This window comes from Corella eumyota, chromosome 4 (genome assembly GCF_963082875.1).
Source record: "Corella eumyota chromosome 4, kaCorEumy4.1, whole genome shotgun sequence".
Classification (NCBI taxonomy): Eukaryota; Metazoa; Chordata; class Ascidiacea; order Phlebobranchia; family Corellidae; genus Corella; species Corella eumyota.
Window position 1 is genome coordinate 9,842,307 of NC_137493.1, and position 14,255 is coordinate 9,856,561.

The following is a 14,255-nucleotide window of genomic DNA, read 5'->3' on the forward strand; positions in this document are numbered from 1 at the left end:
CTACTTGACTAATTTTTAAAATAATCGTATCCTTGTGCAAGTTGGAAAAATTCCAACACAATTAAAAAAAAACTTTGCGACCGAACCATCTCTTTAAGTAAATAAATTTTAATTGTCCTATAATAACCCTTGCTAAAAATTTGTTACAAAATAACTAGTTGATCATTTTAAATAGTTAGTTCTTATTTATAATTGCAGGGTGCATACATTGATTCACTGTCAATCATCACTTAAAAATCGATATTAAAAAGGTGTAATAAATGAAAAAACGCGACTAATATTTATATTTTATATGAATTTATTGCGTAATAACCTTTTTTTATGTTACATGACAGGCACTGTTAGAATTTTAGTACTAGACTGAAGTATTTGTGGAAAATATTTTTTAACGATTTTTTAATTAAGAAATAAATGTAGTTGAACTTTTTATTCTATTAAAGGGTCTTTGACAGACGGTAACGAACGTCATTGAAATTTTAAAAGTTTTAACCAACAAATACTGAATGGAATATTACAAAATATCAGTGGTCTGAATGAAAATTTTTGCATAGAATCAAGTACAAATATTAAACATTGCTGAAAGCAATAATATATCGTAAAATAATGTAGATTTTGTTTTATATATGTATACCTTTATATTTTCATGATTTACGATTGTGGGTATATTTTATATTTAAAAAAATATTTTATATTTAAATCTGCGAGAATGCGCAACGATTACTGTTTTTTATAATAAAATCCATATGCGTATTCTTTTTCGTTTTGTCCAGAAATTTATGTATGCTTTTCCGAACGATTTAACATTCTGAAAAGCGAAATTTTTTACTAATTTTTTTGAGTTATTGAAAGATTTTAAAATTATAATTAAGTTTATAAATTATGTTTTTTTTTATTATCTCTATTGTTCGTAATGTATTTTTTACTTCTTGTCGTTTTTTTAAATAAAGAAAAAAATTTATTTGGTTTGGGCGCAAAAACTCATAAATAGTTGGGGTTTAAAGTAAGGTTTAAAATTAGTTTTTTGCACATTATTTAATATTTAATTGTTTACTTTGTTGTTTGTGATTTTGTATTGCATGATTTGTTCCATTTTTATTTTTAATCTATATTGAAAGTCACTAATAAAGTAGATTTAATTTTTTAACAAGTTGGTTTAATTCATATAACTGCACCTTTAAAAACATACTATTAGTACCATATGGTTAATTGGCATTTTTGTCATTATCTTTGAAATTATATTTTAATTCCTAATGTTTTTAAACGTGATGGTAATGTTGCTTGTTGTTTTAATAAGCCAATTTTTTATCGCTGTGAATAACTATAACTTCTTATTTATAATTTCCAATATAAAAGAGAAATTAGCTAATCTTGTTGTTAGACAGAAACTCAAAGAAACAGTAACTTTGCTAGTAAATCTATTGTAGCTCGTTTGGGAAACAATAATGCGTCATAATGTTTTATCGAGATTACCCATGTACTTATAATGCAATTGGACACGTATATAAATATTCGTAAAAGTGATGACATTACTCAACTGGAATTTGAACATAGTTTAAAAGATGTTAATTTTGCAATTATCCAAGAAACACATTTGAATAAGATCTTAAATAATAAAATGACATGCTTTATTATTATACAAATAAACAACCCAACAAACATAATATGTTTCAAGGTTACTTATAAACGCAATAAAAATGCATTTTCATATCGAAGTAAATGTGATTATTACTACATATTACTAGAAAACATATGAGTTATATATATATATATATATATATATATATATAAACGTATTGTAGTAAAAGTACTACGTTTTACCTATACTACATTTTTTTGTCGTATTTGAAGTTTTTGCCACCAATAAACACTGTAATAACAAAATATTTGAGAGAAATTATACGATTTAAATGTTTAATTTTGATTTTTGCGTTCCTATAAATATCTATAAATAGAAAATATTTTAATAAAAAGGCTTTTAGTTTGTTGCAAATTACGTCGTCGATATTAATAATAAAAGCACCTTTTTTTAGTAGACTAAAATTAAAAAAATAAAAAACTTGTAATTTGCTGTGATAATTTAATTTTGGCGTAAGTTTTTTTTTTAATCTGCAAACGTCTCCGAAAATCACATTGTTTTTTTAAATAAAATATTTAAAAGTGCGATTTTTTAAAGTCTTTGTGATTTAATCATGGCATAAACAAATTTATTTTTATTTTATTTTTAAAAACACTTTTATCTTCATATATATTTATTTGTAATCGAATTAGATTTTAATCACTAATATAAATTTATTATAAATAATAATAAAAAAAAATTAAAACAAATAAAAAATAAATAAAAAAGTGTTACACTGGCAAGATAGTGTAGTGGTTTAAATAATTCTATAACTGGAGGTCTTAAATTCGTTTTCAACTGTTTTTATGCTGTAACATCATTAGGAAAGCGCTGTATGCGGTATAAACTCCTGCTGCCTACACTCAACCAGCAGCTTATTATTGGGCGATTATAATCTATGATATTCCAAAGTCAATTCGAGATAAGGTCTGGGTAACAAATGTTACTTCATGTATAAATCTTAAAGCTTACCTTCTCACATCATTGATAAATAAACGTAAAATAAGAAAAATTATTTGGCAACGGCACATTTATCATTTGGCACATATTTTGTGCCAATATTTAGCACATATTTTTACCATTTCATTTGGCACATATTTTGTGCCATTTTTTGGCACATTTTGTTTGGCACATTTTTTGGCACATGTGCCAATTAAACCCGCAAGCCCGTCCCATCTTCACTTTTTACGCAGTTACCATACTCTAATGTTTGAAGAGTTTAACAGTTATACTCAAATTCTGAAGTTAAAATGACAGTTACTGCAACAAATATTTTTTTATTTGTTCCCAATTTTATTGGTAAGTTTTAGTTTTTTTATGCCTAAAAAGTACAAATAATCCCATTTTGTTTTACAACAATATGTGTTTGTAGCATGCCTGGCTTTGCCTGCCAATTGTATATAAAGTTTATTTGAATATAAGAAAAAGGGTGGGCTAAACTGTTAAACTAAAATATCTAACTTGTACATTTCTCACCAAATGCAAATAAAATGACCACAAAATCTGAAAATTGCAACTCTCGAAAGACCACAAGTCACAACTAACTACCAAACTATAAAAAATTTAAACAAACTTAAAAAACTCTTTAGTATTACAAATTATCTTTTTAAAATGTAGTGTATGAATTATTGCAATAAACAATTATATCACATCGGTTCAAGTTATACATTGCACAAAGTGATGTACAGCTGATAAGCGTTTCAAATAATCATCATTTATTTATTTTTATTAATTATATAAATTCCTACACACATCACAGCCAAAAAAATTTATATCAGCCAAAAAAATTTATGTGTTTTTATCTGGTAAATAAGCAAATTTGCATACAACATTGATGACATAATTGCTTTTGCCAAAATCATTTGCGAAATAATTAAACAATACCACATCACAAACCCTGTAAGAAAATTATAGCACGTATTTTTGTTACTAAACCAATTGAAAACCCTTTCATGTACCAATCTGGAAAGTAGGGCAGTTTTCGCAGTTTTCACAGGTACCAAAATTACTGGTCTACGCGTGCACGTCTGATCTATGTTGCATGTTTACGCGAGTTATCTAGACACCAGGAGTGCGGTAAAATACCAGAGCACCTAACTTGTAGAGTAATTATGTAGTAGGTTACTTTGTGGTCTAGAAGTGTTTAAACTAAATTTAAAAAAAGTTTAGGGGATTAGGACAAATTTGGTATGATTCAATGACTTGTATCAACTAACAAAAAATATTTGTTTTTTATTTTGTTAAACTTTGTTTTTTTTTACACAAAAAATGCAGGTTACATTAGAATAGTCCTTGCTATAACATCATTTTACTACATGCCCTTTGATTACATGAAAGCAGTATTTTTTTACTTATCTAGTGGATTTTTAGATGTTTTTGACGGCTACGCTGCTCGTGCTTTAGATCAGGTTCGTTTTGATTTTTCAGAACTGTTAAGCTTTAAATTTTGGCACTGTCAACATATAAACAAAATTTGCTAAAATGTTTAAATGCTGTTCGTTTGACTTTAAATATTGTTTCTTAGTCAACTAAATTTGGAGCAATGTTGGATCAGCTAACAGATAGGGTTGCGACAGCTTGCCTTGTTTTAACACTTTCATCATTTTATCCTAAATATATATTTTGGTTTCAAATGAGGTAGCCTATATATTTCATTGTTACTTTATGCTGTAGATTCAAATTTGCATCCTGTAAGCAAAATAAATATTTTCTCCACTAGAGCATTTTTTGAATAAATGTTATTTGTTCCTTTTTTACAATATATACAATTTGTTTTTAGCATTATGTTGGATATTTCAAGTCATTGGTTGCATTTGCACACCTCTTTATTACAAGGTTCCTCAAGTCATAAATCTATAGGACTGAAGGATAATCCAATTATGAGGATATATTATACTTCTAAGGTATCTTAATATTAAAAATAATATTAAACATGAAAACAAAAATAGCGATTGAAGTACTAATTTGACATCTTTTTTGTTATTTAAAAAATTGGTAATTTTTCCTGATTATTATTCTTTTGGCTAAGTTGGGCTTCCGACAAGCAAGTCCTTTTGCTGCTTTTCGATAGTAGTTATTTAATATTTAACAAAACTTTTGTTTCCATAAAACATTTTTTTTTAATTTCCCACCACTTTTACATGAAATCAATACTAATCCATGTTTTTCTACAGCCAGTTTTATTTATAATGTGTTGTGGAAATGAATTATTTTATTCGATGCTATATCTCCTATATTTCACAGAAGGTCCAGCGGGTATGTTTTTGTGTAAATCAAACTGTTTTTGTTATTTATATGAGAACATCATTACTAAAAACAAAATTTTGTAGTTGCTGGTGTAAGTCTTTTGAGAATAATTCTGTATTGTTCTGCACCGATAATGGCAATCAAATCTTTAATAAGCCTTATTCATTTAATTGATGCTTCTGGAAGACTTGCAAACATTGATGCCAATGATCGAAACAAAACTCAGTAACAAATCATTTTAGTCTTTGATTCAAAAAAAGTTTTTTAATCTTTTTAAATGTAAACTGGCCTATACCTTTTTTTATGTTAAAATAATTGTTTTATTATTTTTTATAAATAATGCTTTTTCCATGATTTTAAAACGAGTGCAGTAAAATTTTAAACGAATACACCTTTAAAATATATTTTGGTAGAACTGCTAATTCTACTTTTTCGTTAATACTATTTTTTTAATGAAGATTTTTTAGTTTACGTGCTAATAAATATGTAAAATAATTTCCTTTATTAGTGTATTTAATTTCATAAACAAGGTTGTTTGCTACACTGATGTTTGGTTTGTCTCAGAAAACCTTCAGTTAAAATTAAATAGATTTAGTAATTATTTAAAATTTGCTAATAAAGAACTTGATTACCCAACGTTTAAATGAACTTGTTTTTAAGGTGTCGTGTTCCTTTTGATCTTTAATTTTGTTGTGTCTTTTAAGAATACCAAATTTGTGGTATACATTGGGGTTTGTTTTATGCATATTTAATCTTCGAATAAGCAAAAAGTTTGGTGTTTTTACCAAAGTATTTTTTTTTTAATTAGGCACCTGCCAATACAATTTATATAATTTTTTAAGTGTTAAAATTTTATTTTTGTTTATTATTTAGAAAATAAATAATGCAAAAAATTGTTTTCTTTGGCATTTCTAAGTAAAAGAATATAAGCTATTAGTTTACTGAAAAAAAATACTTGCTTTTCTATCAGCAAAAATCAGATTTTACCTATAAATTCAATAAAACAGGGTTCCAATATTTTATAACTTTACATCAAAAAGCAGCATTATTTAAACCTTACCTTTGTTTAGGTTTATTGCATTTAAACAAATACTAAAACCAATCATTAAAGTTAATTTGCATAAAAAGATGGTTGTGTATTAGTTAAATTCTATCATAAAATGTGTCTGTAAATTGTTTATTTTAGTTCAATAACACAATAATAAATTTTAGAATAAAAGAAAAACGTTTATTAAACTAAGTAAAAGTATATATAATGTAATTTTAAAACTTCATTTAATCTTTTTGATGTAGAAATAACATAAAATAGAATTTTGTGACTATAACTGGCAAAAAAGAAAAAAATGAAATATAAAGTTAGAAAGCATTTTTCAAATAAATACTTTTAATATACATATACCATTTAATATACATATACCATTAACAAAAAGTAACCAGGATGAGCATAAAATATTACAAGTAAAACTTTCTTGGTGTTTAATTTCCATAAACATGAAAATACAAACAAATAAATTTCTGCATGTTTTAAGAAAAACTTTGAATTATAAAAAAAAGAAAAAAATTAAAATGGTACCTTACCAAAATGTTTTAAATAACTTCAAAAACTTGAACAGAGAAATTTATTACCAAAAGCCTTGTTTTTAAATTTTATATTACCAATAAATTAACACCAATGTTAACTAGAATAGAATTTTAATCAGAAACATAGATTTAAAGTTCTTCCTGACTTTTTCGAACACATCTTGCGCAATGCTTTTTAAATTTGGGCATGTCTTCTCTAAACTCTTTCTACAGTAAAAAAAATTATATTATTTTAAAATAAGTTATCCTATGACTAACAATATTATAGTACATGTCAGTAAATCTTGCATTTTTTAAAAATTGCCTTATTTGCATAAACTTATAAAACACATGAATAAACGTGTGGTAACTTAACAAAAAACAAAAAAAATAATCTAAACTCATAATTCAATGTTAATCAGATGACCCTTAACCAAGTAATATAAATTGTTTTAGCTTAGGTGGTATGTAAAAATACACATCTTTTTAAATTTTGATTTAAACAATAGCCAAAAAAACGAAAATGTTAGTTCTTTTAATTTATTTAAAATATAAGACTTACTGCAGCATCTACATTAGCAGGAGATTCATCGTTAGGGTCACAGAGCATGCTGATTACACTTACCTGTAAAAATCAATTAAGTTAACATTCTTTTTTAAGTTAAATCTTATTTAAATAAAAAAAAAATCTGGTTTTAATTTGTGAGATAATAATCCTAATAATGCGTTTACGCAATATTTTTTTATAAATAACACAATGTGCAAATTTATTGGTTTTGATAAACACAATCAGAAATGAGTTTATAAACATTCATTTGTGTTTTGTATTTATTTATTTTCAATGTTGAGAAAAACATAGTCTTGATATGATTTTGCCAGCTATATTTTTTAAAACACATGGTTAAGATGCTTTTTACCTAAAAAATATGCAAACAACAAAAATTAATACCATTATTGTTTCCACAGTATGTACAGGTAGCCATCTTTCAGAAGCTGATTCATATCCATACTTGTCATCCCCAGGTTCATGAAGAATTGAAATACAAACATATCCATCTTTACTTACTAACAAGCATTTAAAAAAATTTAGTTATTTTAAACTGCTAATTAGCAATATTTAATATTTTTTGTTTATATTATAAAATATTAAAATAAGTTAATTTTTTCAAGACCGTTAAAAAGATTAAATTATGTACAAGTATAAAAAGTAATAATTAACTTGGACTTATTTTTAATTTGTTTTATACCATTTGGATGCCACATTTCTGATTGAAACTTTAAATTTGGAGGTCTTTGTGGATAATCTTTTGGAAATGTTAAATGAGCTTTAAAATACCCTCCATCACTAAACAAAAATGTTTGTGATATATAAAAAGTTGAATTTTTAAATCAGAAACACTAATGTTTCGGAAAAATCAAAAATATTAACAATCTTAATTTTTTTTTATTATTATAAACTGCTTGTGTAACTTTTCTGACTTAAAAATATTTTACCTTGTCTTAACTATTTTAATTTAGAATGGAATTGCATTTTTATGTAGTAACAGTAAATAAGTTTTGATGGTGTAATTACATTATAAATAACATGTGTTTTTATAATTTTTGTTATGTTACATAAAATGGTATTTTGTTTAAAACTCATGACATTAATAAATTATAAAAAAAACTCAAAATTTTAAATTATTTAAACCATTAGATGGACAAACAGAATATATACATTTTTTTTTTGAAAATCAAAAAAGTTATTCATTTCTATCTACACTTGGAATTAAATTATTTTTTATCATTAGGATTTTTACAAATTGTATTAATTAACAATTTTTTTTTTTAATTTTAAATGGGTTTTAAAATTATTATTCAAGTTTTAGAAGTATATAGTATAAACATACCTTGTACAGCAATTTATTTAATGGGCTTTTACAATTAATCTTAAACAAAGCTGATTTAATAAATTCAAATTTTTGTGTTAAAAAGCTAAAAAATAATTTGAGATATCAATGCAGACTTACTATAAAGAATCAACGGGTCCAATAATAAAAATTTCCCATTTAAATATATTGTCATCATCTACTAATCCTGCACTAAAACCATCCACAGGTCGTTTTTGTAGTTCTAAAAATTAATTAAAGAAGTTAATTTAAATACTATTTTCAATCTTAATACATAAATTTATAAAAATAAACTTAAGCTGTTGAGCCAACACTTAATTAGCAGCTTATAATTATAGTGCAACTATAATTAATAAATTGATGTTACTTTATGTTTAGGTTGTAAAGGCCACCCTCCCGCATCACGGATAAATAAATGTAAAAAAAAAATATATGACAGTACTGATGACACAAAAAGCAAATAGCAGACAAGACGTGTATACTTATAAAACTTTATCAAAATTATACCATGTATAAGATTTTATTTAATCTTGTAAATGTTGTAACTTAACAAATATTTTTGACACTTTGCTAATTTATTTTTAAAATGGTTTGCTATATTAAATTTCTGTTCTTAAAGTATATTTGTTAATTTACTAAGGTAAATGGTAATAATATATTTGCCCTTCATTTAAAAAAAATGTTACTTAATTTTCTATTTTTAATATAAGTGACTATAATGTTTAAAATAAATACACATGAGCATGACTATGCTGCAAGGAAATCCAATAAACAATAAATGGCTGCAGTATTTACTAGATACATTAAAGACTTTTTTCCACATTTTTATTATTGTGAATGGGGGTTATTATGTGCTGCTTTTTATAAATGTTTTTTTTTTTTTTTCTACAGCAATTTAAAATGGAAGTTATTATAAAAACACTAATTTACTTTACCTACAATTAAGGCTTATGCTAAGCATAAGAACTTCTGTAATAAAACTATAATTTAAAAGTGCTAAAAAAATATATGTAACATTATTTAGCAAATCAATTACTTAGGACAAAAGATCATCAAAAAAGAGCTTTAATCAAACCCTTTTTAAAAAACTTAAAAGCATAGAAAGAATACTACATATAAATGAAAAGAAGAATTATTTAAAAGTGATTTTAAGTATAAAAAGTTAATAAATAGAGCATATGTAAAAACCTGCAATTATTAAAAAAACAACAACATTAAAAACAAAAAAATGAAGAAAATTGAAAGTTTATAACTCTAAAGAAAAAGTTTTAGTCACCCATGAACAATATTTCTTTTTAAAGCTTGTTTTACCTCAAAATGCACTATTTAAAAAAAGTGTGGCTTGCGGGTTGTAAAAGAGAAATTCAGCAAGGACAATAAAACTAAGAAGTTGATTTAATTTGTAATAAAAACTGTAAAAGCAGCATGTGTTTGCAATATATACTTGTAAAAATACTTAACACAAAATGCAATTCAACGAAAAAGTTTATTTGTTTATCATATTTGGTTTGCAAATTTAAATATTTTAACATAAATTAATTTTTTTCAGTTTAAATATTATAATTTAAACCTTTAAGTACAGATCAACAACCTATAATGTAGATTGTTAAAATAATTATATTTGGTGTTCCAGATTTAAATAAAATTTTCTCAAAAAATTAAATCATAAGTACCTAGTTATTAGATTTGGGCTAATAGTCACAAAAACTAAGCCAAAAATTTTTACTGCAAAACAAATCTATATAATTTAGTGTAGTAACAAACATTAATTTATCTTCTTGCAAACAAATTGATTGATTAATTGATATATTTATTAAGCCTGTAAGTTATACACATAAAATGTGATAAAACACTTCTATAACAGATCAATAAAAATACCAATTCAACAAACCTGATAACTGTTTACGTAAAAGAAGCACTGCTTGAGGAACAGCCATAACAAAAACAGATTTAAAATATGGAAAACACTTTAATGGCGTTTTAAGTCATTTAGATTCCGCTTGTTCTAAGATTAAATTTCACGCTAACTTTTTTTAAAAGAGTGGAAGCCCTATTCAGCTATTAAAGTCGTGCGCCCAACAGCGTTTAGGGTTTGTTTGGGCATGTGCCAAACAAAATGTGCCAAAATAAAAGTACCAAAAAATGTGCCGAGCAATAGTATATTATAGAAAGTGACATTTACATTTTAAATTGTACAATGATAACAAGTAAAACGCCAATTAAAAACAAAACCTCCTCTTTCTATTTTTACGGTTTAGTGTACATCATATTTACGTTTTATTACTTAAATTGTTATGCCAAACGTAAGCAGCCTATATTTGTTTAAAATAGTAGCATACCTACGGTTATTTTGGCCTGACGTTTTTATAACATTGTTTTCTTAATTCTTTTTTTAATAAATATTAGTGCTGCTGTTAAAAAAAGCCCGTATTTTTAAATTGTGCACCGTTATATTGGTTTTAGAGGAAAATAGAAACTGTACGAGTCTATTAATAAGAGTTTATAAACATATATATATTTTAACTTTTGGCAGTCACGTAGATGCGTTTGGCATCCTGGATTTGTGCTGGTGTATCATTAACCTAGTTAAAAATACTTTAAACGTAAGAACAATCTTTTATATTATGGGTAAATTTTGCTTTTTATGCTAAGTTTGTTTTTTGCAAAAAAAAAATTAAAAAAAGTACAACAAACGGCTGAGAAGAGTTATGCTTATGTCTGCCAGCATATGAACTTACGACGATGACGTCGTGCGTCACGTGACTCGCGAGATTAGGGATTTTTATTATTTACAATATTTAATTTCAAATCTCAATATCTCAAAGCAAATTGGAAAAATTTCAACATTATTAAAAAAAAACCTTGCGACAACACATTTTAACACATTTCTCTTATTGGTGTTCGATAAGCATTAGAAAAAATTTTTAGTTACCCATAGACAAAATAGCTAAACTTCATCACAAAGCCTTGATACAGCTTCGTTGGACTCTTATAATAAGAAATCGTTTTGAGTTGATTTTATTGCTGGATTCGAACTGGAAAATTTAATCGTTGGAACGACGACACAAAAGCTGTACGATAAGTCTTTCATTTACTAGATACTGCATCGAGCATATGTAACAAGCCTACCCCCGGAGGAAAGAAAAAACTTTTCTATAGCGCCAAGTTAGATCAAAAGTTCGGTATAAAACCGAATGTCGTTACTGGGTACAAAAGTGTACGAAAAAAAAGGGTTGGTAATTTGGCCAAAAAAACTAACAACATTGTGAAACAAAACAACATCGTAGAAATTATACTCACCAGTTAAATTGCGTAAACCACGTTTCATGAATCGTTAGAAGTGGCCATACGACTGGAATTCCAAGGAACGGTGAAATACAATAGGGAACAAACGATTCGAGCAATAAATGCTGAATAAATGATGTAAACTTGGCTCATAAATTATGACAAAGCTAAAAACAAGCCTACAACACTATATACAAAAGACCGAAAACCTTATACGACCACATAACAACGACAGAAATAAGGGGGGCGCCGAATCTATTGGATAAAATTGTTGGGACAGATTTAAATGGAAAGGAAACAAATGAAACGGGAACAAATGGAACGGAAGCAAATAAAACGAAAACAAAAACGGAAAAAAATAGAACGGAAACAAATGGAACAAAAACAGTTGAAGCGGAAACAAATAGGACGGACTTTATAAAAACAGATTTTGACGGATTTATTTTTATGGCGGATTTTAAAAATGCGGAAACAAATGGAAAAAATTTTATGAAAGCGAATTTCAAACAGATATAATTTAAAGCGGATTTTTTTAAATGTGGAAACAAATAATAGAGATTTTGAAAAAGTGAATATATAAGGAATAAAAACAAATAGAGCGGATTTAAATTGAACCAAAATAAACTAAAGGGAAATTTGACTGAGTTGTTTGGTCGACAATTAAGGTAAACTAAGCGTATTATAAAATTAGGGCAAGTAGGGGTATAGTTTAAGTTAATAAGAGTTATAGCTTTAAATACAATTGTTTTTCTGAATTGAGTCCTGTTTTATTAGTTTTTTTTTTATCATTTGCTACCTTTTTACCGCCAAAAAGTTATTCGTCAAAAAAAAAACGCTTCCAAAAATTTGTCTCCGTTCCATTTGTTTCCTTATATTTTTTTCGTTTCATTTGTTTTCGTTTCACTTGTTTCCGTTTCATTTGTTTTTGTATCACTTGTTTTCGTTTTATTTGTTTCTGTTTCATTTTTTCCGTTTCACTTGTTTTCCTTTTATTTGTTTTGTTTAATGTAATACTAATATCTATGATGTCACATTAGATTCTGGACTGCTAAAAGTAAAATGCGGAAATGTTATTATGCTTCGAAATCTTAGATTTCTTAGATTTCGAAACATATTGTTATTGTCATTATGGTTCGAAATCTTAGATTTCGAAACATATTGTTATTGTCAGTTTTATTATGGTTCGAAATCTTAGATTTCGAAACATATTGTTATTGTCAGTTTTATTATTATTTTTCTTTTTCTTACTCATCCAAACTTTGGTTCAAAATAACTTTTGATGTTGTTTATATAAAGTTCTGAAATTTTAGTATGTTGTTTATATTAATATTGTGTTCCAACCCTCCTATTCTCAAAATTTAATTATTACTAATTACTAATTGCTTGTTTATTTATTAAAATTTAAAGTTCGTTATTAATTCTTCAAATCTTGGTCAATTGTATATCATAATATTAGTAACTCAAAAATGAATTAAAATTTTAATTTTTACCACTAATTACTAATTAATAGGTGTTTGTTTATTAAAATTTAAAGATTGTTATTAATTTTTTAAATCTTGGTCAGTTATATATCATAATATTAATAAGTCAAAAATGGATTAAAATTTAATTTTTGTTTGTTTATTATATTTAAATTCTTGTTTGTTTATTAAAAATTAAAGTTTAATATTAAGCAATTAAAATTTAGTATAATGTATTTTATAATATTAGTAATTAAAATACATATTAAAAAAATAATTTTTGTTTGTTTATTATATTTAAATGTTTGTTTATTAATTAAAAATCAAAAATCAATTTTAGGCATTTAAAACTTGCCTAATGTATATTCTGATATCAACAACTTAAAACTGGGTTGAAAAATTAATTTTTGTTTTTTGAGTATATTTAATTACTTTTGTTAATTAAAAAAGTAAATATTGATATTTTAAAACTTTTAAAATAATTTTGTTCCGAAATTTTCTTAATCCAATAATTTAATACGTTTTTAGTCTAATAATTAATTATGTAATATTAGATTTATTTATTTAGTTAATATTCATAATTAAGCAATGTTTATGCATAATTTTATTTATTAATAAAGATTAATTTTAAAAATGATCAAATGATTTCGAACCATATTTTATTTATCAAATAAATCTAGTTGTTTTTATTCTTACTAGTCCGAATTTTGGTTCAAAATAACTTTTGTTCTAGTACTTTAAAGGTTTTGAAATTCTAGTATGTTGTTTGTCATAATAAAGTTTTCTGATTCTCCTATTTTCAAAATTGAATTATCACTGATTACTAATTAATAGGTGTTTGTTTATTAAAATTTAAAGATCGTTATCAGGTTTTTAAATTTTGGTCAGTTATATATTAAGATATTTATAACATAAAAATGATTAAAAATTTAATTTTTATTACTAATTACTAATTAATAAGTGTTTGTTTATTGAAATTTAAAGGTTGTTTTTATTTTTTTAAATCTTGGTCAAATGTATATCATGATATTAGTTAAATAAAAACAAGTTAAAAAATTAATTTTCGTATGTTTTACATATTTAATAGCTTGTTTATTTAATAAAAATTAGGGATTGTTATTAAAGCAGCGCAGAATAATAAAAAAAAAATTATTTTTTAGTCTAATAATTAAAAAAAAGTATACGTAATATTTGTTTAAT

At 25.1% G+C, this 14,255-nt stretch overlaps 2 protein-coding genes across 2 annotated transcripts; one reads left to right on the forward strand and one right to left on the reverse strand.

The window, feature by feature from the left end:
- Window positions 1-2,457: 2,457 nt before the first annotated feature.
- On the forward strand, window positions 2,458-5,671 carry LOC145749803 (CDP-diacylglycerol--inositol 3-phosphatidyltransferase-like). The gene is made up of 6 exons (XM_082565665.1): window positions 2,458-2,914; window positions 3,890-4,023; window positions 4,140-4,252; window positions 4,395-4,518; window positions 4,789-4,870; window positions 4,945-5,671. Exons 1-6 carry the CDS (start codon window positions 2,866-2,868, stop codon window positions 5,088-5,090), a joined length of 648 nt encoding a protein of 215 aa, XP_082421791.1. The 5' UTR covers window positions 2,458-2,865; the 3' UTR covers window positions 5,091-5,671.
- Window positions 5,672-5,925: 254 nt separating this feature from the next.
- On the reverse strand, window positions 5,926-10,378 carry LOC145749460 (ubiquitin-conjugating enzyme E2 G1-like). Its single transcript, XM_082565225.1, has 6 exons — window positions 10,202-10,378; window positions 8,431-8,533; window positions 7,669-7,766; window positions 7,371-7,486; window positions 6,984-7,046; window positions 5,926-6,649 (listed from the first exon to the last, which is right to left on the reverse strand). The coding sequence occupies exons 1-6, from the start codon at window positions 10,245-10,247 to the stop codon at window positions 6,572-6,574; spliced, it is 504 nt and encodes a 167-aa protein (XP_082421351.1). The 5' UTR covers window positions 10,248-10,378; the 3' UTR covers window positions 5,926-6,571.
- Between the last annotated feature and the right edge of the window lie 3,877 nt (window positions 10,379-14,255).